The 25,684-nt window shown below is 44.4% G+C and overlaps 2 protein-coding genes across 4 annotated transcripts; both read right to left on the reverse strand.

The window, feature by feature from the left end:
- Nucleotides 1-2,578: 2,578 nt before the first annotated feature.
- On the reverse strand, nucleotides 2,579-15,848 carry LOC310698024 (uncharacterized protein). Of its 3 annotated transcripts, none has more exons than XM_083484732.1 (7): nucleotides 15,732-15,848; nucleotides 15,120-15,287; nucleotides 12,419-12,586; nucleotides 8,822-8,862; nucleotides 6,918-7,033; nucleotides 4,119-5,468; nucleotides 2,579-2,744 (listed from the first exon to the last, which is right to left on the reverse strand). In XM_083484732.1, the coding sequence occupies exons 1-7, from the start codon at nucleotides 15,770-15,772 to the stop codon at nucleotides 2,712-2,714; spliced, it is 1,917 nt and encodes a 638-aa protein (XP_083340858.1). In that variant the 5' UTR covers nucleotides 15,773-15,848; the 3' UTR covers nucleotides 2,579-2,711. The 3 variants fall into 3 exon arrangements, with proteins under 3 accessions (XP_083340858.1, XP_083340857.1, XP_083340859.1); XM_083484731.1 differs by having other exon boundaries at nucleotides 2,672-3,126; XM_083484733.1 differs by lacking the exons at nucleotides 8,822-8,862; nucleotides 12,419-12,586; nucleotides 15,120-15,287; nucleotides 15,732-15,848 and adding an exon at nucleotides 7,664-7,776 and having other exon boundaries at nucleotides 2,672-3,126.
- A 3,442-nt stretch (nucleotides 15,849-19,290) lies between these two features.
- Nucleotides 19,291-22,478, reverse strand: LOC310697898 (uncharacterized protein; the record flags this gene model as incomplete). Its single annotated transcript, XM_083484500.1, has 3 exons — nucleotides 19,291-19,542; nucleotides 20,767-20,885; nucleotides 22,199-22,478. The coding sequence occupies 3 exons, from the start codon at nucleotides 22,476-22,478 to the stop codon at nucleotides 19,381-19,383; spliced, it is 561 nt and encodes a 186-aa protein (XP_083340626.1). The 3' UTR covers nucleotides 19,291-19,380.
- Nucleotides 22,479-25,684: the final 3,206 nt, after the last annotated feature.

A 25,684-nucleotide genomic window follows, 5' to 3' on the forward strand; every position in this document is an offset into this window, starting at 1 on the left:
AGTTCAAAAGCATACCAGTGCAAGTAGATAAATAGGTACTGGTAAACGGCGTTTCCATGCACTTTGGTTTCCGTCATGGTGTTCTGTTGCTCCAGAAGCGGTTTAGTCATGCTGGTCACATGACCTAGAAAGCTGTCTGTGGACAAGCGCCAGCTCCCTCGGCCTGAAAGTGAGATGAGCGCCGCAACCCCAGAGTCTCCTTTGACTGGACTTAACCATCCAGGGGTCCTTAACTTTTTTCCCTTTAGTCATTTATAGCCTAATTCTCCATGAATGTGTCTAGCTGCATCTTGCAGGAGGGAATTTAATACTTTAACTATGTACTGTGTGAAGTATTTCCTTTGGTCTGCCCTGAATCTTCTGAAACTCATTAAAAAAGATTTGGAAATATGGGGGAAGGTGAAACTATCATTTTTAGGAAGGATTTCAGCCTTAAAGGTGAATATCTTACATTTGTTCTTGTTCCAAACAATACCAGTAACAAATAGCACTAGCTGCTTTAGGGAATGGCAAAGAGATATTTCAAGATTTGTCTGGCGGGGGGGGGGGGGAGTGAAGAATAAAGTATAAAATTTTGATAGATACTAAAGACAGAGGTGGCTTTGCACTGCCAGACTTTCGATCGTATTATGAGGCAGCCTGCTGAACCTTCTGAAACTCTGCTTCATTGGATGCCACAGAGATCTAGTGTTATGGGGGGGACACCCCTCTATACACTTTCTCCCATCGTGGTTACTTTTATTACTCCTCTATCATGTGTCTCCTCCAGCCACACAACTACTTACACATTTTCTAAATGAAAGAGCTCCAGATGTTATAACTGTTGTGCATAAGGGAGTTGCTCCAACTCCTTGCTGCCTCCCTTTAAAAAATCTTTTCAGTACAATAATGGTAGAGGGCCTTGCCATCATGGCTAGTAGCAACCCACAGCCTTTCCCTCCATGAAAATGTCTACCTCTCCCCACTAAAGCTGCCCTGGCTGCTGACTATTATGGGAGCAAATTCCATTGTTTCACAGTGTGGAAGGTGAGTAGAAAAAACTTTGTCCTATCCACTTATTTCACAACATGCATAATCTTACACGTGTACTTTGCGTGTGTGTCCCCCCCAGCCAGTGTGGACTGGTCCATTAGTGTGAATGAGGCACTGGCCCAGCAAGCTCAGTCTGCCCTCAGCCAGCCAGCCTCCTTCCTTAAACCAACCAGGGGGGGTGACTCTGACTATCACTGTTAGTCCCCCTGCCCTACTAGACCCAAGGGGCACCATCCACCTCTGTTCCAAATAGTGTGAATTTCAAGAATGTTTGCACTGTCTCCTAGTCCACTGCATTTTGCTCTTTCAGGGCTCATTACAAGCTGATTCTATGCCACAGCCATATTGATAAAGATAAAACAAAACAAAAACACTTTATATGTGTTATAACCCTGTGACACCAGATGGCGCTGTGGATTACCATCTTTCACCAACGGGATTTCCCTTCATGAAGTCTACAACGTGTTTAACTGAATCGCTTTTTTGATGTGTCTGGATCTAGCCTCTGTTTCTTAAGATGATGGTATCCTTTCCAAACATCATGGAGGGAAATCCTGAGTTTGATTTATAAACAGATTTCTGCATTGCTAGAGTTGTTTAAATCAACCGCCACCTTCTCCCAAGACTAAAAATGTGTTCAGTCACATTATTAACTGCTGAAGCTATATTGTCACATTTGTCCCAAAGCCAGGATGGACACACTGCATTTATTTCTTATTTGCCTATCTTGACACCACATTTCTGTCAGTCTGTTCTGTTGGTGTACTTGGCCAAATTGGAGTACTGCTCTAGTACACGTTGTAATGAGTGGTCTTTGCTAGAAAGCCAGAACTTGCAGAGAAATGTGTTGTTAAGTTGGCAGACTGTATCAGAGTGAGAAAAATATGAGGAAGTGCCCATGATGTGATACCAGCATTCCAGGGGAAAGGTAGTTCACACTAGCATTTCTCCATCTGACACATTGATTCAAATGATCCACTTTGGGAGCATGAAGTGATTTGTACCATAGTTCCTACAAAGACATGCTGTACACAGGGAATGGTGCAGAAGTGGCTGGTTTGGGGGGAAACCTCAAAAGCTACATTCCAATATCTGAAGTAGCAGCTGGCTACCTTTACCACCACCCTGCCCTGCCCTGGCAAGCTGCAGTGGCAACTGGCAAAATGACAAAGCAGTAACCTCCAACCTCATATGGTATGTCTGCTGGGAAAAGGCAAGGAACCAAACATGTTGTTGTTGTTGTTGTTTTTCTAAAGACTCAGTCTGCTCTTAACCTTTGTGTGAGCAAGTTGCATTCTTGGAGCTGTCCATGGTCCTGCAACTTCTGGGCTGCCTTCCTCTGAGGATTCTGGTATCAGATGCAGAATCTTAGAGAAGGAAGTGACCCCAAGGGTCCTCTAGGCCAATGCTTTGCAATGCATATTGCAATCTTTTGCCCAATGTGGGGCTTGAATCCACGACCCTGAAATTAAGAGTCTCATGCTCTACAGACTGAGCATGAACAAGGCAATTACCAAGTTATGCCAATAAACTCACTACTCACAGGTTGTTGGCGGATATGTTTTATTTGTTAGCTTTTAATAAAAGGAAGAGCTATTCCTTGATACCAGCTGCTGCATAAAGAATCCCCAGAGAAGTGTTGTGGTAGAACTGAAAAAATCATTCCTCCTTTCTTTTTATTAAAGGAATTTTTGAACCCATTTTGCTCCAGGCTGGAATGAGGAAGATAGAAGGCATGAGAATGGAATTAATAACAACAAGAAGATTTATAAATTATTCTGCAGAAAGAAAAATGCAGGTTTTGCCACCTTATAAACATACAAGAATGCATTTCTGCACAGTTATCTGCGAGTAGTGCCTTCGGAGGGCCACTTTCAGGTAGTAGATGGGGCCAGAAACAAAAGTGGGCAGAGGAGAAAAAAAAGTGAATGTTACCTTTGTCTACTAGTTTAAACGTACTCATGCACCCATCTCTGTTCTCCACCCAGACAAGCAAGAAGCATGCCAGGTACAGGCAGGAGTCCAAAGAGTGGGCAGAGGAGCCAGGGGACCAGGAGGATGATCAAGGGGAACAGGCCAGTGATTTGTGGGGTTCTGTACCACCCATGTGGCAGAGGGAAGAAGAAGAGTCAGAAATGTGAGAAAAGGAGGCAGGGAAGAGTTACAGGAAGGCACAGAGACAGATGCAGAGAGAGCTAGGCCATTAGAATCTCCTCTGCTTCTTCCCTTGCTGTCTCCAAGGACAAGGTGGGGTTTAAAGGGACAGGAGCAGCTGGAGCTGTAGTACAGGAGGTCACCAGCTGCTGGCATCACAACAGTGAGTAGTATGTGTGCTGAAGGGGGCATGTTTGCATAGTTGCTCCAGATATCTGGGTCAGAGCACAAGCCTGAAGAAGGAGATGCCTCGCTAGCTATTTAGCAGGAGCAGTGCATATATTTTTTGCACCTTAGAAGCTGATGTAGTTGAGTGCTTTGACACTAAAGAACCAAACGTCCAATCACATGTCCTCATTGTGGGTTGTGTATCAAGGCATCATCAGAGTTCAAGGATGTAGTCTAGCCAGGCAAAATGACTTAAGGAGGGTACACAGCAGCACAGTTGCAGAGTGTGGCTTAGGGAAAATCCTGAGGGCCAGATAGAGAGGCTGAAGGGGTGTGCGCACATTGCCATTTCAGGCTTGAGGTTCTCAATCCCTTCATTGCATCCATAGAAACAAACTCCTGTTTCAACCATTTCATGCTGGAGTGTTTCTCTGAGGAAACCTCTATATAACTAAGCTATTTCACAAGAATGTCAGATGTAAGAATGAGCAAGATAGGTAGGATTCTATTAGTTTGCTCAGTATGATTACATTTGCTCCTGTTTTCTAATGCTTCAGCCAATGAACACTTGTAATTTACAAGCAATGTTGCAGCTTTTTAAACTTTAGACTACCTGTATTGAAGTTCTGATTGTGGTGCACCCAATATTCCCTCTTCCCTATGGTATAATATTTGACTGCCTTACACCAACTATTTGACCTCATTACACCAACACTTCTGACTTATGTTTTCATGAGATATGAAGAAAAATAGAAACAACTTACTAGGCGTGCAGCTTTCACCTCCTCCAGAGATCCTGTTGGAATTCTGGTGAAGAAAGATTTGTGCACCACTGTGTGTTTCTCAGTATCTTTGGGAGAAGTGGTGGGTGATTTGAGTGGTGTTTTCTCAGGTGTTGGGCGAGGCAAGCTGCTGTCAGCTGTAGGTGACATTTCCTCACTTCTGAAATGAGTAGTGGCAACATTTTGGGATGGTGTACTTGCTCTGGCAAACATACGTGCCCGCTTCTGAGATCTGAGAGAGGTAGTGAGAGCAGAAGCTGCCTCTGTGTTCAATTGATCTTCTGGTGGTGGCGGCAAATTTCTGGGTGGTGATCTGGGCGCTGAATCAGGAGGCACCATGCCAGGTGGTGATGTGGGCACTGTTTTCTCCAATACCGGCTGAGATGTCAGAGGTGGAATTTCTTGATCTCCAGAATTAGTAGTGTGAGACTCAGGAAAAGTTGTTTCTGAAGCTGCAACAGTGGAAACTTTACCTTCTTCTTTTCCCTTTCCAAAACGTTTCCTGGCAACATTTAGTGTTGGCTTAAAAGCTCTGGCAAACAGAGGTGTGCGCCTCTGAGATCTGAGCGATGTGGTAGGTGCAGAACTCAGCTCTGTTTCATCAGTGGCTGATGTTCTCTCAGAGGTTGGACTGTCATTAGTCACAGGTGAAATTTCCTTACTTCTAAAATGAGTCATTGAATGCTTTGGAGGAGGCTTGGTGCTGTTTATCTCTTGTGGTGTATGGATGGAAACAGATTTTCCAGGCTGCATTTTTTCCACTGATGATTTCAAAATCCCTTTGGGTGATTTTGACTGTTCCCCATCATCACTTGGTGATGGCGCAGCAGATGTTTGAGGGGTTATGTCTGACGGAGATACCATCAGTGTGGTATCTTTCTTATCTTTGATTCTTTTCCTAGGTTTAGTTGCTGAAGGGGAAATGGGGGGCGGTGATTTTGGTGGTGGTGGTGATGGCGATTCCACAGTGGTCTGGGCTGATACACTGCTGTGGTGTGATTTTTCTTCATTTTCAGGTGTAACTGTTATATTATCAGCTGCATCTACCTTGGTATGATCACCTGCATGTTCCTTAGTATCTGATACAGGGGCCTTCTTTTTCTTCCAACAGGGCAACTTGTGCCAGAATTTCTTTTTCTCCTCTGACTTGCTTGGATCTGCTTTCTCAGAGTTCTCTAAGGCTTGGTTCTGGCTTGGTTCTAGAGATGGTTCTAGAGATGGTTCTAGAGATGGTTCATCAGATTCACCTGGAGCAATAGGCTTGGGTGGTTCAGTGGTGGGGATCTTAAAGTCTACTTGTACATGTGCAGGTGCTAGTGGTACGTTAACTCGCTGAAAGGCAACAATCAAATTGCATGTTAGTAATTGTGACATAGAGAGAGTGGGATTGAGATAAGGAGAGAATCCATGGACAGCTGCAGACCCTCCAACTCTCTCATACCAAATATCTCATGTTCCACGGCCACGTTCACACCTCCTTCATTTCTCATGGTAGAAAACTCTACTCTAGCTGCACAAAGCTATACTGCATTCATTAATTTGCAGTGGCACATCTGGGGCTTCAAGAAAACCAAGATGTTCATTCTTTTATTCTTTTGGCTAAAGATATGCTTCAAAAAACCTCTCGTAACTGCTGTACAATCTGTTATAAAAATGAGCTTCATCAGCATGAGAAGTGGCAGACAGTGCAGAACAAGGAACCTTACTGCCTATGGGTGTGCATCAGTACAGATGTACATTAGGGGCAAGATGCACCCATCTCCACAACTTAGAGATTTAACTTCCATAGATCAGGGGTACAGGGATTTAACCACTGTTTTTATCTAGCAAACCACACAAACAATATTTTAACAAAGCATCCCCAAAAGCCAGTGTCATATCAGTGGAAGGGGAGAACGAGAGCTGTCCTTAGAGAATTGGCACAGTTGACATGTGTGTGATGTATAAATCTGGCAGCAAGGTTGGTGATCTCATGTGACTTGGACCCACACAAGAGGAACTATAGGGAAGGAGGAAGACTTTCATATATTGGAGGCCCAAGGGAGAATTTTTGGCTCTGGACTTTTTGATTGTAATACATACTGTATGTGTTGCTTCACTTAGTTCAAAATGTGGCAAGTTACCCTTCTGGTGTCCTCTTCACCAGCTTGGATCTTTGTTGAGTTTCTCCAACATGAAAGGCCATTGCTAAGGGTTGAAAGGATGCACACAACCCATCTGGGCTTATATAATGTGAGTGTAGTTTTAATTGTAATCATTTTTATACAGCTACTGTGGACTACAATGCCCACGATGCAGTGCATTCTCACAAAAAAGCACATGTCAAAACATCCAGTCTGCAGAATATGAAATATATACATTGAAATGTCACAGGCCAGGTGGATTTTCTATTGAAATTCCTGGCTCTGTAAGCAAATTTCACCATGCTATTCTGTTGGCAGTTTTGTACCTTTCAGGGTTTTTTGTAGATCACTGCCTTAATGGCTGGGGACCCTTGGCCCTTCAGGTCCTGCTCCTATCAGACTTAGCCAGCATGGTCAGTGGTCATGGATGACAGGAGTTGTAGTCCAACAACATCCATAAGAGCAAAGGTTCCTCAACTATGTTGTAGCAGATATGACACATACCCACATGGCTTTGACAACATCTAAAATATTTGAATACTAAACTAAACTAAAATAGAGTTTTGTCTTTATTGATTTCAATGCATTTCCCCCTCCTAATATTGCACTTTATTAAAAATTCTTGTCTTTATTAATTGCCTGGAGGAATGCTGCTTACCTTTAAAGCAGAAGGCCTTGATCTTGCCTTGGTACCAGGTCGTACTGGCTTTGGAAAGTCCAGAGGAAAGCTTAGGCTGACTCGTGGCTTTAGTATGGCATTATAGCACTCGATATCTGAAATATAGATAGAAATAAGAAAGGCCTTTGAGGAAGGGGGGAACCCAACAACACAATGGTAAAGAGTGGTTTCTATGAATTCACCTATGAGTTCAGTTCTTAACAGATGCTTAAAAGGACAGCATAAGAGTAGCCCTACTGAATCAGGTCAATAGTCATCTAGACCACCATCTTGTTCTCACAGTGGCCAACTTATGTGGAGCCCAAAGGCAGGACCTGAGCACCACAGCCCTCTCCCCACTTGTGAGGAACTAGCACTGTGAGCAACTGGCATTCAGAGGCATATTGCCTCCAACCGTGCAGGCGCAACATAGTCATAATGGCTAGTAGTGCCATTGGTAGCTTTCTCACCCTGAATTGTCTAATCCTCTATTGCAGTGTTTCTCAAACTTTCTTCTCTGGGCCACACTTTCTGAATAAGAGTTTGCTCATGCCGCACTGAATTTTTTTTATTGCTACGAAATGCATTGGAGAACAGAAGGCAACAATTCTAGCAGTGTTTTGATTTATAATGCAGAATACAGCTACTTTATAATATGATCATGGGACACCCAGAAAGCATAAAACAATGCAGCTAACATAAGAACAGGAACCATTCCCAAAATATTATTTATTTATTAGACTTACATATTCCGCCCTTCATCGCAAGATCTCAGGGCGGTTCACAAGATAAGAATGCAAGGTAAGGCAAAAATAAATAATTAGTAATGAAAACAACAAAACAACCTCCTCTGGCCACCAGGCTCTTATGGGGAAGGTTATACACCTGTTCAGGTCTGTCTAGCAAGATATGATCTTCCAGGTTATATGTGTGTTTGGATGCATTGATCTGAGAGTCTGGCTCCACCTACTGCTGGGTTGAAACAGTTTCCCACCTTTGCTTTAAATCCCATATTCACTGAATGCTGTGAGGAAATGCCAGATTCATTTCCCTAAACTGCAAGTGGGAAATAATAAACAGCTTATTTCCATAAATCTTCACTGGGCTCCTGAGAATAAATACAAGTACTGACAGTCTGCTGGAGATATTGGTAGGGTGGGCTGTGGGTCTTAATGAGTCTGGTCTCAATGCTGTTGGACTACAACTTGCAGCAGCCCAAATCAGTGGGCTAATTTCCAGGGAAGATGGGAGATGTAGTCCAAAAGATCTGGAGGGCACTGGATTGGGGAATACAGTGGTACCTCGGGTTACATACGCTTCAGGTTACATACGTTTCAGGTTACAGACTCCGCTAACCCAGAAATATTACCTCGGCTTAAGAACTTTGCTTCAGGATGAGAACAGAAATCATGCTCCAGCGGCGCAGCGGCAGCAGGAGGCCCAATTAGCTAAAGTGGTGCTTCAGGTTAAGAACAGTTTCAGGTTAAGAACAGACCTCCAGAACGAATTAAGTTCTTAACCCGAGGTACCACTGTACTCGTCTAAATACAGTGGTACCTTGTGTTACATACGCTTCAGGTTACATTCGCTTCAGGTTACAGACTCCGCTAACCCAGAAATATTACCTCGGCTTAAGAACTTTGCTTCAGGATGAGAACAGAAATCATGCTCCAGTGGCGCAGCGGCAGCAGGAGGCCCCATTAGCTAAAGTAGTGTTTCAGGTTAAGAACAGTTTCAGGTTAAGAACGGACCTCCGGAACGAATTAAGTACTTAACCCGAGGTACCACTGTAGTCAGAATTTCTCTACCACTCCCTCTCTATCCTACAAGATAACACAATAAGAACATTTTTTAAGTGTGTGCCCTGCCCTGCAAAGCAAACTCTCTGATGTTCACCTTCATACCTGGAATGTATTTTTCATAAAGTGGAGATCCTCTATATTTACTACAAGAGAAAAACAACAACAGAGAGAGGCATTGTCATATAGACTGTTTTACCAATTCTAAAGACATTATCCCTTTTCAGTTTTAAAATATTATTATTATTAACAGGTACAAGGTAAAAAGGTTAAGGTAAAGGAGCCCTGGCCTGGACAGTTAAGTCCAGTGGAATTCAACTTTGGGATGTGGCGCTCACCTCGCTTTCAGGCTGAGGGAGCCGGAGTTTGTCTACAGACGGCTTTCTGGGTCATGTGGCCAGCATGACTAAACCGCTTCTGGTACACCATGACAGAAGCCAGAGGGCATGGAAACGCCGTTTACCTTTCCGCTGCAGCGGTACCTATTCATCTACTTGCACTGGCATGCTTTTGAACTGCCATAAGTGTATGCCTTAGAACAGGCTTCCTCATCCTCGGCCCTCCAGATGTTCTGAGACTACAATTCCCAGCATCCCTGACCACTGGTCCTGCTAGCTAGGGATCATGGGAGTTGTAGGCCAAAAACATCTGGAGGGCCAAGGTTGAGGAAGCCTGCCTTAGAATGACCTTCATTTGGGAACTGAATAGATATAGAATGATTGAGTTATGTTCTTAAACAATAATATTGTTATAATTTATTTCTTATATCCCACTCATCTGACTGGGTTACCTCAGCCAATCTGAGTGACTGCCAACAAAATATAAAAGAACACAAGAAAACGTCAAACATTAAAAGCTTCCTGAAACAGGATGTCTATGAAAAGTCAAATAAATGAGCGCTTATCTCTACAAAGGTTCAGTGAGATCGTCTCTTTTCTGTAGTAGAAGTTTATGAATTCTGTCTGCCACCTCGACCCCCCACCCCCATCATCCTAATTATCTACCGTTTCAACACTCATCCTGGTAACCAAAACAGAAGTCAGGTGGGATTTATTCTAAAGACCTGGTTGTATGCAAAATCCCTTTGGATGCCTTGGAGCCTGCGGCAAGTTGAATAGAGAAGAAATTACTTATTTGGTGTACATATTCCAGAACATCAGTGTGTCTAGGCATGAGTCATTTAGATAAGTGAAAACAAAATAAGCACCTATTGGCCATTTGAAATGAAAATACAATTAAAGGCTGCAAGGTCTGGTTCATATTTACTACTGCGATACTATTAGCTGGAGAAATATTTAATAATGTTATGGTCATGCAATGAGGACAGATTCCCCCCCCCCCCCAGGCATTTGTTCAGCTGATAGTTAAAGCTGGGTTTTTTTTTTGTTTTTTTTAAGGAGCACTGATAGCTAGAAGATGCTTTCTAAAATGGCCATTGATGATTGGTTACTGCTAGCTATCAAGCATGCCTCAATTGGTTGGGGCCTGGAATCCTGAGATTCCAGGGCTTGGATACTGTATCTCCAAACCCTCCAACATTTCTCCAATGAAAATCCTATGGGACATCCTAAGGAAAAGCAGGACATTCCGGGATCAAATCAGAAACCAAGATGGCTTCTCTAAATCAGGGACATCCCTGGAAAATAGGGACACTTGGAGGGTTTGCTAATATATAATGTATGCTGGCAAGGTTGCACTGTTAGATAGTTATAAAACAGCTGCAGGGAACTTCTTTCAATGCAAAGGAAACATTTTGTCGTCATCAACCCTGCAGGTGACACATGCTGGTGGTGGGAATGACCAAAGCGAGCAACAAATGTGAATCTTGCCACTGTACAATAGGCTGCTTTCTTCACATTTACCGGCCTCTCTCTCTGTACCATCCAGGCAAGGAAGAGACAATATCAGAGTTCCAGGATGCATTCTAGCCAGGCAAAAATGCTCAAGGAAGGTATGAAGAAGGGGCAGTGAGGGGTGTGGCCTGAGGAGAGTCTCAAGGGCCAAACAGAAATGCTTGTAGGGCCACATTTGATCCCCCAGGCCTGAGGTTTCCCACCCCTGTAATAAAATACTAAATTTCCCATTTTCAGCTTCTCTTATTTCCACTGCATTCATCAGCATATTTTGTTTGGGTGGGGGAGCAAAGTTAGGATGGAGGATTACAACTCTGGTGGGACCAGCAGAACTGATAGAAAGAGCTGAAGAATGATTTTTGTTACTTTCATCATTCTTCCCGCCCCCCCCAAAAAAAACTTTGAAATGATTTTTCTCAACAGCTTTTAAAACATTTGAAAAGGCGTCTGTCTTTTTTTCCTCTTTTTGTGGCCTTGTTTCGTTTCTTCCCTTGTTAATTAAACCATTCATCCAAAACAGGCATGGAAGAGAAAGATCTAATTTATGGACCTAGCCCAGTGAAAAGAAACAAAATTGAAGAATAAGCTGGACTGTTTAGAGGATTTATTACAACTGTGGTTGAAAGCCTTTTGAATAAGCTTGAGTGGGAGACCTGCAAAATGTGGCAACTTAATATTGCATCAAGGAGATGAGGGTAATGAGCTGGATCCTTGAAACAGAGGTAGGAGCAATTATTTGAGTTGCAAAGCTTCCTCTGGCATACAGATGATCCTATTCTGCATTACTAAGACCACAATAAGAGTATGCAGGATCAGGCCAGTGGCAAATCTAGTCCAGCATGCTGTTCTCAATGGTGGCTAATCAGATGCTTGTTAGCATCACATGGCCCTGGAAGGGTGGGGAGAAGTTTTGTGCAGGATTCACTTTTACTAACCCGCTGAAAATGTCGCATTTCAATAGCACTGGATAAAAACAGGGCGGAGAATTTCAGGTGCAACTATGGATCCAGTGGTGAGATGGATAGATAGATAGATATGATGAAAACTATGAAAGCAGCAATAACAATATTTCCAATCCACTCCCTTTAATATTAATATTGTTACTATTAATATAAACAAACCACAGTTCCTAGGGGCTTTTGAGGAAACCAATGACTGGTTCAAGTGGTATGAATGCTGCTTTGAATGCAATGTGCAGATAGGGGCCTCATTTTAAATGTGTGCCTGTTTATGAAGCTCATCTCCAACATCTGGCCCATGGGGTGATGCAGGTAATTCACTCCACCCTATGAGTCACCATTTTGTACCTGGCTCTGGTTCTGGTCTGCTCAAAAATAAAATAAAAATAAAAATCCCTGAAGTAGTTCCTGCAAAATCAGTTCTTCTGCCCGACCCTGAATGGATTGCAGGTGGGAGCAGGTTGCACATGAGTGCACATGCATTGCCTTTTAAATAAATAAATCTGGAAACTCCACTTGTCTCAATCCAGCATCACTTCTTTCTTAGGACAAATATTTCTATATCCAGTGCATAGATCAAAATGTGCAACATAATGGCTTTCCCAGTTCAAGGCAAGCAAGCTGAGGAAGCTGAGTTCATATCCTTTGGGGCAGTGGTCATTGCTGCCTATTGGGACTGGCAGGACAGAAGGCACGGAGGCCAACAGTAGGTGGCGCCAGAGTCAATGACAGCCAGAACCACCCTATGACTTTCTGTAAGTAAAGGTGCAGATTGGGGGGTGGGCAGCAAACTGAATGTGATGGGGGAGAAGGAAATGATCCTGGAATTGCTTTGTGAATTTATGCCCTGTTAACAGCTGTAATTGGGGCTGGATCATAACTTGGATTACCTGACATGCTGGTCTACCTCGGATGTCTGCTCTAAGTTCTTGGCTGGAAGGTGTTTGGCATTGGCTGGAACATTCTGGACATTGGCTGGAAGATGGTGAGTCTTGGCTGGAAGGTGGCGAGTATTAGCTGCCTCTGAATGAACTTTCTGGTTGTTTGCAGGTGTTTGACTGAAAAGACATTGAGAGAGGGTTAGGGATGTGCATGCAGGCCCCAACCCCCTCAACATTCCCAGCAGCCTCAAGCATTGAGTAGAAGGTCCAGAGGAAGAGGATTTGCATGTGCATCTGAAAGAGAATCCACCCCACAATTGATAATTCGCAATTGTGTGGGCTTTCCAGTCCTGGGGACGAGTCCTTGCTTGTTGCACTCCTTACATACTTCTACACATTCAAACGGGGGGTGGGGGGTGGCTCCAAATGCTGTTGGATTCCAACTCTCTCAGAAAGCATGGATAATAATCATGGATGATGGGGGTCGCCGCACAAAAGCATTGGGAATGGGGCATTGCTCCTCCATCCTTGCACCAAAAAAGCAACAACAACCCAAAAACGTTGGTGCCCTAATGTCATGTGTGAAGCACCTTTTACTAGATCTATTACAGGGGTCAGCAAACTTTTTCATCAGGGGGCCGTTCCACTGCCCCTCACACCTTGTGGGGGGCTGGACTATATTTTGAAAAATAAATAAATAAATGAAGGAATTCCTATGCCCCACAAATAACCCAGAGATGCATTTTAAATAAAAGGACACATTCTACTCATGTAAAAACACGCTGATTCCTGGACTGCCTGCAGACCGGATTTAGAAGGCGACTGGGCCGGATCCGGCCCCCGGGCCTTATTTTGCCTACCCATGATCTATAAAAAACTCTTCATTTCTTGGGCAGATTATACTTTGACAACAATTCAGGACCAGCTTTGCTCAAGAAAGGATGGTTGGTTTTGTTTTTTTAAATTATCTCCATTGGAGCCATTTTTCCTGACTACAGCGGTAACTCGGGTTACAGACGCTTCAGGTTACAGACTCCACTAACTCAGAAATATTGCCTTGGGTTAAGAACTTTGCTTCAGGGTGAGAACAGAAATCGGGCGGTGGCGCAGCAGCAGCAGCGGGAGGCCCCATTAGCTAAAGTGGTGCTTCAGGTTAAGAACAGACCTCCAGAACGAATTAAGTTCTTAACGCGAGGTACCACTGTACTTCATAGCGAGACAGCAAAGTTTCTTTCATTGGCCTGGCTGAGATCAAATACTATCTGGTTCTTCTCCTCCCATAAGTGCCTGCAGCAACAACTACACTTGTAACAGTATGAAAGAGCTAGTACCTGACCTTTCTGATCTGCATCTTCCTTACCTCATTCTATTTTTTCTGTATCCTGACTCTTAGATGATAATCCACCCTGGCCCCATTAGCACTCTTCATTTAACACAGTAGCATACCACTTTAAACAGCTGAGCTTCCCCTGAAGACTCTTGGGGACTGTTGTTCTCAGAGTTGTTCACCAGTCAATTCCTCATCCCAGAGAACTCAGAGAACTTTAGCCGTGTGAAGGGAATAGGGGCCTCCTAACACCTCTTAGCATCCTTAGCAAATTACAGTTCCTAGGATTCTTTGGGGGAATGCATGATTGCTGAAAGTGGTATGATAATGCTTTAAATATATAGTACAGAAGAGACATATTATAAAGCATCAAGCTCCTGAATGTGTTAGCAGACAGGCAAACAATATCTCTTTCTTTCTATCTGTCTGTCTAGACAGGTGCATAGCGTGATAATGTTTAGTCAACTACTGAAGAAATTTTTGCTTAGGAAGGCTTTATCTGCAGTGCACCCAGTCACTTATGGAATATCAATTTTACATCTGATGATTTTTTTTCTGGAGTTTGCTGGTATGCTTTCGTTGTTTTGAGAGCTTGTTGAATTGATTTTATTGCTTTTAGAGCTTGAATTTTTGTGTTTTGTTTTGTTCGATCATATATACTGCTTCAATGGCTTTATACAGTGGGAAAGTCTATAAATTTGCATAATTCCCTCCCAAGGATTGGAAACATGGTGCCCTCCAGATGTTAGGCTACAATTCCCATCAGCCTTAGTGGCAATTGCTGCCCATCAAGACTGACAGGGAGAAGGCACAAAGCCTAACAGTAGGTGGAACCAGAGTCTATGACAGTCAAAGTCACCCCTTGAACATAGAGGAAGAAGGTGGAGGCAGAGCCCCATTCACCCAAATCTATTTAGCATGATTATTTTTTTAAAGCATGTGCAAAAGAACAGCCGTGAGAAGAGGCATGTGATCAGATTCAGGTCTAAGATCTGCAGACAGGAAGGGTAACCCTTCACCCACTGCTGTGGTGCTTCTGAAGTTTTACCTCCTGTAATTGCTACTTAATCCAGATGGGAAGCTGCCAATGGCATTGAAGGCAGCATTCTCTTAAGAGTGATTAGAGCTTTGGAGTGGAGAGGATTTTCACTGAGATTGCAACATGGGTGAAAGGGTTAACCCTGCTTCCTAGGCACTGTAGACCTGTTGCTGTAATTGTCATAGTTGTTCTTATTGTTGCAAATGCATTCACATACTCGCTCCTTTCATTTACTCCTGCAGGCAGAAATGTGGAGATGGTAATGATCTTGGAGTTGTTTTGCGAGACTGTGCAATACACCCTGTTAACAGCTGTGCCTGGGGCTGGAACATAACTTGGCTTACCTAACCTGCTGGTCTGCCTTGGGTGTCTGCTCTAAACTCTTGGCTGGAACCTTCTGGGCATTGGCTGGAATGTTCTGGGCATTGGCTGGAAGATGGTGAGTTTTGGCTGGAAGGTGGTGGGTACTGGCTCCCTCTGAACGGACTTTCCAGTTCCTTGCATGTCTTTGCCTGAAAAGACATTGAGAGAAGATTAGTGATGTGCATGCTAGTCCCCACCCATAACATTCTCATTGGCTACAGCTTCAGGTTTTGGTTTATGTATTCATCTGAATGAGCTTAGAATCCTCCCCACAATTGGGAATCCCAATTGCATGGGCTTTCCAGTTGTGGGGAAGAGTCCCTGCATGTTCAACACCCAAATAATACTTTTTCAACCCCTCCAAGGACATAGTAACCAGGCCGATGCATACCTCTCTGTGCTCCTTACATCCACCTGTGCTCTTTGAACACCTAAACAGGCCTTATAATCTTACTTGTATACTGAACTGGGCACTATACATGGGAATAATAAACTCCATGTGGACTGACACCTTGTCTAGATTTTATTGGTGTTTCCATGTAGAGGATTATCCACATTTCAGAATGATGCCCCGAAGTGCAAGATTATTTCACCTCACGTGCTTGTTCCTTCTAGCCAGACCGGGGGAATTCATTTTTCTGTTTCAGGCATTTCCTTCCCTTTTTGTTGAAGATTCATATTGTGAAGTCATCCTGAAGAAGCCTGAGCAGGAGATGCTGCTGCTGATGTCATAAAGAGATAGAGACAATGAATGAAGGGGAAGGTTGAGATTCCATTTTGTACAACCCAGATACCATGCTAAGAGGTAGTTTAAGTTAAATTTTACTTACACTCCTTTTTCCTTGTGACTCTTGGTCTTGATATTCTGTGGTGGTTTAGTAGAACATCTGTTGCAGCTCTCCAAAGGTTACCAGCACATTGCCTCAAGTCATGGGATCCTGCATGGATCTGCAGGTTTTGGACCTGGGTGACTTGCTGCAAGTCTTAACTGTTGAATGACAGGAATAGGAAGTGGTTGGGTTACTGCCAAAAGGTTATGCTGTGCTACATAGGTGGATGGTCTCTGGCTGTTGTAGGAAAGTAATTGGCCTGATGGATCAGACAAAGTTCCTTCAGGTTCATTATCCTGTTTCCCATGGTGGCCATACAGATGCCTTAATGAAGGCAACTGCTGCCTCTCAAAGTCTGCTCACTCTACTGCAGAATACCCAGGAAGACCTAAGATTATCCCTTTCAGTCAAACAGCAGCTTGAATCACAGGTGCAGGTTGTGTTTGCTCCTACTGTTATAAAAGGGCTCAGTTTCAGCTTGTTCCTTGCTGGAGCAGCTCAACAGTTCTGTGTTCCCTAGAATCCTGCCTGAACTTTGCTTTGACTTTTTTCCAGCCTAACTCCACCCAGCTTCGCACTCAGTTTGATCCTTTCCTTGTGCTGTGCTGTAGAGCAGGACACCCGGTCCCACCTATGACTTTCACGTGCATTCCCTCAAGTTGCCAGAATGCTCTCATCCCTATAAAATGTCCCTTGAAGAGAAGTGAGGGATTATGCCTAGTTCTGGTGCTGGAGTGCCTTTCTGGGGATTTGATTTGAGCTAGTAGCTTCATTTGTGGGAGCACTATTGTCCTGCTTTTTTTTTTACTGCAGAGGAGCCCACAGAACCAAGCCAAAAGATAGATTGGTGGTCACAGCACCATGGAGAGCTCCTAGTGAGCTATTTGTTCTGAAGGGGGTTAGAAGATACAGTGGTGCCTCGCAAGACAAAATTAATTCGTTCTGCGAGCTTTTTCGTCTTGCGAATTTTTCGTCTTGCGAAGCATGGTTTCCCATAGGAATGCGGTTTTAAGAAAAAGGAAACAAACTTGCAAGACGTTTTCGTCTTGCAAAGCAAGCCCATAAGGAAATTCGTCTTGCGAAGCAACTCAAAAAACGAAAAACTCTTTCGTCTTGCGAGTTTTTCGTCTTGCGAGGCATTTGTCTTGCGAGGTACCACTGTAATTGAATTGGTTAGGACGTGAGTCAGAGATTACAATCTGTGGAGGCTGGCTTACCAACTTTGATTCTTCTTCAGCCAGTTCCTCCCCCCCCCCCCCGATTTAAAGTGATTCCTTACCATTAGGTCCAGTTGTGGACGACTCTGGGGTTGTGGCCTCATCTCACTTTACTGGCCAAGGGAGCCGGCATACAGTTTCTGGGTCATGTGGCCAGCATGACTAAGCCGCTTCTGGCCAACCAGAGCAGGGCACAGAAACACCATTTACTTTCCCGCTGGAGTGGTACCTATTTATGTACTTGCACTGCGTGTATGCTGGTCCCGGGGGGTGGGGTGTTACCGTGAGGCATGGTCAGAGTCTGGTCCTGGGCCAAGGGTCTGGAGACTGTCCACCAAGGGCGAAGCGGGGTCCAAAGCAAGAAGCCAGGCGTGGTCGGGAACTCTGGAAAAACAGGTCTGGGTGCTGGCAGAAACAGGTTTCCAACGTCTTCGTTGCTCCCGCAACCTGGGACTGGGCTGACTGGCCTTTATCTCCTCTGAGGCCAGGGGCGGTCCCAGCCCACAGGTGACCCGCCTCTCCTGGCCTTAAAGCGAGCACTCCACCTGAGAGAACCCAGTTCCCTCTGCCTCTCTGCCCTGAGCCTCTGCAACTCAGGAGAGGCTAGAGGGTTACTGGACTCAGGGGCAGCTTCACCTTCCCCTGACAGGGCTGGGAGAGGCGCACCTGGAGGCAATGGGTCCTCGATCACCTCCAGAGTCAGAGTGGATACATCTGGTGTCTGCTCCTGAGGATCCGGCACAGGTGCAGGCCCTTCGGATTCAAGCCCCTGCCCCGGCTCAGCCGGCCCTGGAGGCGGGGACTCCTGTGCAGGCTGGGACTCCTCAGGTTCAGATTCTGAATCAGATTCCCAGGCCATCACAGCGTGCTTTCGAACTGCTAGGTTGTCAGGAGCAGGGACCAAGCAACTGGAGCTCACCCTGTCATTGCGGGGATTCAAACCGCCGACCTTCTGATCAGCAAGTCCTAGGCTCTTTGGTTTAACCCACAGTGCCACCTGTGTCCCCCCTGACTTACTTCTAGTCAAAAGAGTGGGCCTGACTTTCATTTTCGCCTCCTTAGTCTCAGTGTTGTCCTCGTATACCTTTGTAGGAAGGAGAATGAGGGCAAAATGAGAATTAGCTGGCTCAGTCCGCCATTGCCTCCACCTTCCATTGGCCTCTCTGCCTTCTGCTCTACCAGGCACCAGCAAACACTGGCTATAGTGTTACTGGCTACAGAGCCAGGCCAGGTTTCTGGTTCTGATGTTGGTGATTAGAGGACCACTGAACCTGAGCCTGGCTTTTGAGCTTCTAACTTCAGGTCGCCTCTCATCATCTCCATCCCTCTTTGGACCCCTAGAGCCTCTTAAAAGGCCATCTCATTGGCCTAAAAATAGCAGTATTTGATGACCTCCTGGAAAGGTTGTGTGGGTGGTACTCAGTTCCCTGAGATCAGGGGAAGGTACCAATGAATGTCTTGGCTTTAGTTATTGGGGGTGTATCATCTGATTCAGTGGGCTTCTCCTTGCTAACCTCAGGTTCAGTGGGTCCCTGACCACCAGCTTGACTCCTTACTGGGTGACACTGTGGCCTCTGACTAAGTGTACTGCCACTTCTGGACTCCAGGGTCATGACACCTATGCTGCCTGCCTCCATCTATACTCTACATGTGTATTTGTACACAAACCCAAATGTTACAAAACACCTTAAGTCTCCATTGACCTTTTCTCTCTAAGGAAGCCAAACATGGGCAAGCACTGCTGCTGGAAGTTCTAACTGCTCAAGGAAGGTGGGAGAGTATAGCACTATGGCTAATGGCAATAAGCCAGGTTCACACTGTGACTATAGATCCTGTCTTGTCCTTAAATCACTGCTTGAACAAATCACAGTTCCTTGAGGTTAGATATCATGTTTAGCTTAAACCCAGAAGTGGAAGCTTTCAAACCCTTTTCTGGCATGTGAAAGAAAAGGGGGGCATGTAGTGTATGAGCCCACAGTTCACAATGGCTTGTTCCTATTCAAGGAAACCATGATGTCCCAATACGTGTGAAGTTGGCTGGGCTATCTCTGATTTGTGGTCACATTTTTGAGCAAATAATTATGAGTGTTGACATACTGCTTGCGGGAGGACAACATTTTGGGTCTTTCTTGACTTTATTATCTAAGATGTAGTTGTGCAGCTCTTGCTTTTCTAGGTGGTCTCTTGACTCCCAATCACTTTTCCTCATCAGTGAAGAGTGGACCATCTACAGGTACAGGCATAACCAGCATGCCCCCAATGCGAACATAGTGACTTTTCAGAATTTCTTGTTTCTCATCCTTTATAAGAGCATCTACGGTGGTATCCTGTCTTCTTTCTTCAACAGCGACGGAAACCTTAAAATTAACAACAGAAGAAAAGAGGCTGCGATACATTCTTACACCAAGATTTACTTACAGAAAACAAAAGCCAGCTGACCTTCCTACTCCCACCCTCCCCATCTCCTTTTCCTGTTGTGACTACAGTGGTACCTCAGGTTAAGAACTTAATTCGTTCTGGAGGTCTGTTCTTAACCTGAAACTGTTCTTAACCTGAGGCACCACTTTAGCTAATCGCACCGTGCCGCCGTCGTGCGATTTCTGTTCTCCTGAAGCAAAGTTCTTAACCCGAGGTACTATTTCTGGCTTAGCAGAGCCTGTAACCTGAAGCGTCTGTAACCCGAGGTACCACTGTATGTTATTTTTATTGATTTGTAAGCCACTCTGGGCCCAATCATTAGCTCATGAGTGTTAGGGTTAAATCCTGCTGTGTTGGCTGCATACAGCACATGGAACTATTGTTGCCAGCCAACAAAGAATTGAACCACACCTTCCTGCTCATTAGCTGCCATTACCGATCAGGTGTCAGTTGATTGACAAGATGATGTTTGCAAAAATTGGAACCCCTGGCAAGCCAAAATTGGCCCTGGGTGCCGCACTGTTGCAATAAATTATAACACATACATAACATAATTCTTTAAACTTGTTTAAAACAAGTACGTAATCCAATGCAAAATTTCTTCTCACATCTGAAAATAAAACAGCTTTCTTCCTTGCTTCTGGTTTCTCATTTATCTGTGTCCCCTGCAGATCTCATACAAGGAGGCTAAAACTCTAAAACAGGGGCAACTCCAAGGGTTTGAAAATTGTACTTATGTATCCTTCGCGGGTGGCACTGTGGGTTAATCCACAGAGCCTAGGGCTTGCCGAAAAGAAGGTTGGTGGTTTGAATCCCTGCAATGGGGTGAGCTCCTGTTGCTCAGTCCCTGCTCCTGCCAACCTAGCAGTTCGAAAGCACGAATAAAGTGCAAGTACATAAATAGGTACCGCTCCGGCGGGGAGGTAAACGGCGTTTCCATGTGCTGCTCTGGTTTTGCCAGAAGCAGCTTAGTCATGCTGGCTACATGACCTGGAAACTGTACGCCGGCTCCCTTGGCCAGTAAAGCAAGATGAGCACTGCAACCTCAGAGTCGTCCCCAACTGGACTTAACGGTCAGGGGTCCCTTTACCTTGATCCTTTGCAAATCTCTGATCCCACAAATTCACCACACAAATCTTGAACATATATCATTGTTCACTTACTTCAGTGAAAAACAACGGCTTTGTTTGTGGTCTTTGTAGAGGATGTGGAGGCTTTGGAAACAGAAGTTTGATCTTGATCAAGGACTTTGGAGGCAGCTCACCAAAAATGGAATCTAGGACTAAGAAATCATAGGAACATGACTAGGGAAATAAGCCTTTACAGATAGGTGAGCTCTGTGAGGCTGTGTCTTGCTGGAGAAACTCCCCTCCCACTTCAAAGAAGCCTGAATGTCATCAGAAGGCTGTTGGTTCAGGCTTGCAGAAGCTCTGAACAGGAACACACTTCTTTTGGAAAACACTACAACATTTAGTTGCAGCTTACGCCTGTTTTGTATAACAGCCATCTTGGTGGTCCCTCCTATCAGCAGAGCAAAGAGATGTAGTCAGTCAATGTAGTGATTAATGAATACCTGGAGAGGAGTCTCCAAGCCTGCAGAAACATATTTATTTGAAATAATGCAACCAGGATTGAATATAAATTTCCCTACATGATGTATGGAATGTTGAAAGCAGTGGTTCCCAATTGGTGGTCCGTAGACCCTGGGGGTCCATGCAACCCACACACAATTTTGGGTGCTGTGCTGTCACACAGATTGTGTGATTTGCATGGCAGCGTGGCCTGGAAGACCAACACATAGATATCAACATTTTCAAAAGTAGAGGTCCATGGCTTGGCTTTTGAAAAACAGGGGGTCCACAGTATTTAGGTAATTGGGTACCACTGGTTTAGAACATGTTGAAGATTGGGGGTGGGAGGAAAATGAGGTTGAATGAAAATGGCTTGCCTGAGCATCTAAAACAAAGGTGGAGAAACTCAGGCCCCTCCAATCCTCTCTATCAGGCCCTTGAGATCCCCTAGGTGAAACAATTCATTGATCCACCCTCGTTGATCCACATTGAGTGACTTTGCCTGGCTGAACTGTCATAATGCCTCTTGCTTGCCATGGATGGAGAATAGAGGGAGATCTGTGGGTGGTAGTGTAGAAACCTCTGACTCTGAGACGGCTGAAATGTGCCCTGCTATGAATGTAGCAGACTGAGAATCTTTTGGCACAGAGTGGGCCCAAGCCAGCCCACCCATGAGACGAGGTGAGGCAGCTGCCTCAGGTGGCAGAAATGAAAGCAGCAGCACTCCTGCCAGCATCCTGCCCCACCACTGCCACAGAAGCAACCCAGGTAAGGGAGGCTTCTGTGGTGGCAGAGTGGCACAGCGTTCTGCTGCCCAGCTTTGCTACAAGTTTCCCCTGTCCTTACGAGCTGTGAGGAACTGGTGGCACAGCTCTGTGGAATGCTTCCCCTCTCACTAACTTGGTGAGAAGGGAGGTGTTGTGCTACCCAGCTTCACCACCAAGTGAGAAGGGAACTACGCAAAGTGCTTCTTGCAGACCCCCAAGTCTGTCTATTGATGAACAGGTGGGATTATGGAACATACATGCTTTCTGGGTCATTTGTTGTGGACTAATAGCTTCCTTGGATGTGTATTCTTCGGTGGCAGGCTGTTCCTCATCATTTCCATTGGGATGTTCTGAGCCAGAGTCCATTTCATCATCAACATACTCCTCTTTTTCACCACCTTCTGGGTCTTCATTCATTTGTGTCTCCACTACATCACCCACAAACTCTTCTGGTTTGGTTTCATAGAATTCATCATCATTGCTGGGGACAGAAGAAAGGGTGGGGGGATCCCAAAATGTGGAAACATGACAACACATTTCTTCTGCCTATGAATAGCCAACATCTTTTCTAGTCAAGAAAATATTGCTGAATAATTTTTTTCATTGTAAATATGATAATTATTGGTAGAATAACGGGAGGCAAGTGTGGGAGGCTAGGATCCAGAAAAAGGACACCAGGATCTAGAAATGCGACATATGCACAATTTAGAAATTCTTGAATGTGGCCAGCACTAATGCTGCGTTTCATTTTCTCTGCTTTTGCCTTGGGAGGAGGTTTGACCAAATCTGTCAGTTTTGGTTTCTCTCAGTTTCTTATTTCCCCAGTCTTAAGGTCAGTTCTTCATAAGTTTGCAATGTTATTTTTTTAAAGTCCTCATGAAAACTGATCATTTTAGTGTGAATTTCTCCTACTATATACATTCTTTTCTATCCCATTTTGCCTAACATATACACTTTTACAAAACAATGTTCCTCAACAAACACTGTGCCATTATCATCGATATATACATCTCTGTGCACCCTTCACCATAGTATATGCTTTTCTTTCTTTTACACATTACAGTTATACCTCGGGATAAATATGCTTCAGGATAAGTATTTTTGGGTTGTGCTCTGCAGCGACCTGGAAGTAACGAAGCGTGCTACTTCCGGGTTTTGCCACTCACGCATGCACAGATGGTCAAAATGACGTCACGCGCATGCGGGGAAGTGGCGAAACACCACAAGCGCAGTCGCGTCTTACGTTCTGTTCAGGATGTGAAGGAGGCTCCAGGACAGATCCCGTTCGCATCCCGAGGTACCACTGTAATTAGTTGGAGAACCGTATTGTAAAATTTGGAGTAGTGCTGATTTTGAAGGATGGATGAGTTTTGGTTGGTTATTATTTCAAAAAGGATGAATTAGGGAAAATGTGGTCTTAATCAAATTTCTCTCCTGTCCTTTCTTGGGGGTAACCTATTAGACGGCACATGCCAGGGGTGGGTGCCACACTTTTTTCTTTTGCCCTCTCTCCCCATTTTCCCTCCTTGAACCATCATGAAATTAGAACAAAGGCCACATGAGCTCATCTCCACGATAATGTTTATTCTGCTTTCACAAATCAGTTTAATGCACAGTTTATCTGTAATATCTGAATGAAGCAAGACTGGCAATGAATATATTACCTGAATTTCCAAACACACACCTAGCTTTATGGATATATATATATATATATATATATATATATATATATATATATGGAAACAGAAGCAAGACAGTAATATGGAACTTCTCTTTTCCTTGCTTGCTTATCTCCAGAGTTGTAAGCACTTCCCTTAAAGCATAAGGACTGGAGGATGGTAAATTAAATTTAACATCTTTATGCACCCTCTTATGCTGTCATCAGTACTCAACTTTATCTGTTGATGGACGGCCATCCTGACAGCCCCAGACACATTGACCAGATGTTTGGAAGCTGTGGCTAGATGGGTGTGTGGGAGTCGGCGGAAGTTAAATCCTTCGAAGACAGAGGTCCTCTGGCTGCGAAGGGGCAACATGGAGTTGGGGGCCAACTCCCATCTCTTGCAGGGGTGCAATTAGTGCCAGCGCCTTCTGTCAAGAGTCTGGGAGTAACCGTCGACGCCTTTCTTTCTATGGAGGTGCAGGTTGCAGCCATAGCAAAGGTGGCATTTTTCCACCTTCGTCATGCTAAGCAGCTGGTCCCTTACCTCTCCCACCCTGATCTTGCCACTGTGATCCATGCAACAGTCACCTCCAGGCTCTACTATTGTATTTCGCTCAACATGGGGCTGCCCATGAAGCTGACACAGAAACTCCAATGGGTGCAGAATGCCGTGGCAAGGCTCCTTATGGGGTCCTTGCCACAGGATCACATTCATCCAGTGCTACACCAGCCTCACTGGCTCCTGGTGGAGTACAGGGTTAGGTTTAAGGTGCTGGTTTTAACCTTTAAAGCCCTATACAGCCTAAGGACATACATACGGGACTGCCTCTCCTGGTATGCCCCCGTGGAGGACCTTACGGTCCGCAAATAATAACACCTTGGAGGTCCCGGGCCCCAAAGATGTTAGACTGGCCTTGACCAGGGCCAGGGCCAGGGTCTTTTCAGCCCTGGCAAAAGGCACTGGCCCCAGCCTGGTGGAACACTCTCACTCTCTCGACTAGGGCCCTGCAGGACTTGAAATCTTTCTGCACTTGATTGTAAAAAACAAAACCCAAAGCAATTTACAAAAATATGAAACAATAAATTGAATAAAAATTACAACTATAAAACATAATAAAGTAATAAAATAAAGTAGATTAAAATTGCCTCAACTTACTAAGCATCTGGGTAGCCTTGTCTAAACAAGAATGTTTTTAGGGGGTGCCGAAAAGAGGACAGTGAAGGAGCTTGCTTGATTTCAATAGACAAGGAGTTCCAAAGTAGTACAGTGGTACCTTGGTACTCAAACACCTTGGTTTCCAAACGCCAAAAACCTGGAAGTAAGTGTTCCGGTTTTCAAAGGTTTTTCAGAAGCTGAACATCTGATTCAGCTTTTGGCTAATGTTTTTGGGGCTCCTGCACCAATCAGAAGCTGCACCTTGGTTTTCAAACATTTCGGAAGTCAAACGGACTTCCAGAATGGATTAAATTTGGTGCTTTTGTTTTTGCTATTTATTTTGCATTTTTGTTTTTGAGGCTTTTTCGGTTAATTTGTTTTTGTGACTGTGTGGAACCCAGTTCAGCTACTGATTGATTGATTGATTGTGTGACTGTGGAAATGGATAAAAGCTGCCTATACAAACAATGACTAACATCAGTGCAGGTGAGGAAAAAAAATAATCTTAATTTTTATCATCTACAATACTGTCTTATTTATTTTATAATACAGTACATTGATTATTGCTTTCATTTTATGGATCAATGGCCTCATTATATAGTAAAAGTCATGTTAAATTGCTGTTTTAGGGGTTGTTTTTAAAAGTCTGGAATGGATTGATCCATTTTCAATTACTTTGTATGGCAAAGTGTACCTTGGTTTTGGAACGCTTTGGTTTTGGAACGGACTTCCAGAATGGATTAAGTTTGAGAACCAAGGTACCATTGTAGTGCCAATTCTGTTCACTGAGGCAGTTGAGTAGGCACATCTGGGGTAGTTGCTTGTTTACTTCAGACAAACAATTCTGTCCTCAAAAGGACAGACATACTCTTAGAATGTACCTTTAACCAAGCTAGACTATTGTCTTTTCTGGTTCAGTGTTGT

This window comes from Podarcis liolepis (assembly GCF_965112155.1).
Source record: "Podarcis liolepis genome assembly, chromosome: Z".
NCBI classification, from domain to species: domain Eukaryota; kingdom Metazoa; phylum Chordata; class Lepidosauria; order Squamata; family Lacertidae; genus Podarcis; species Podarcis liolepis.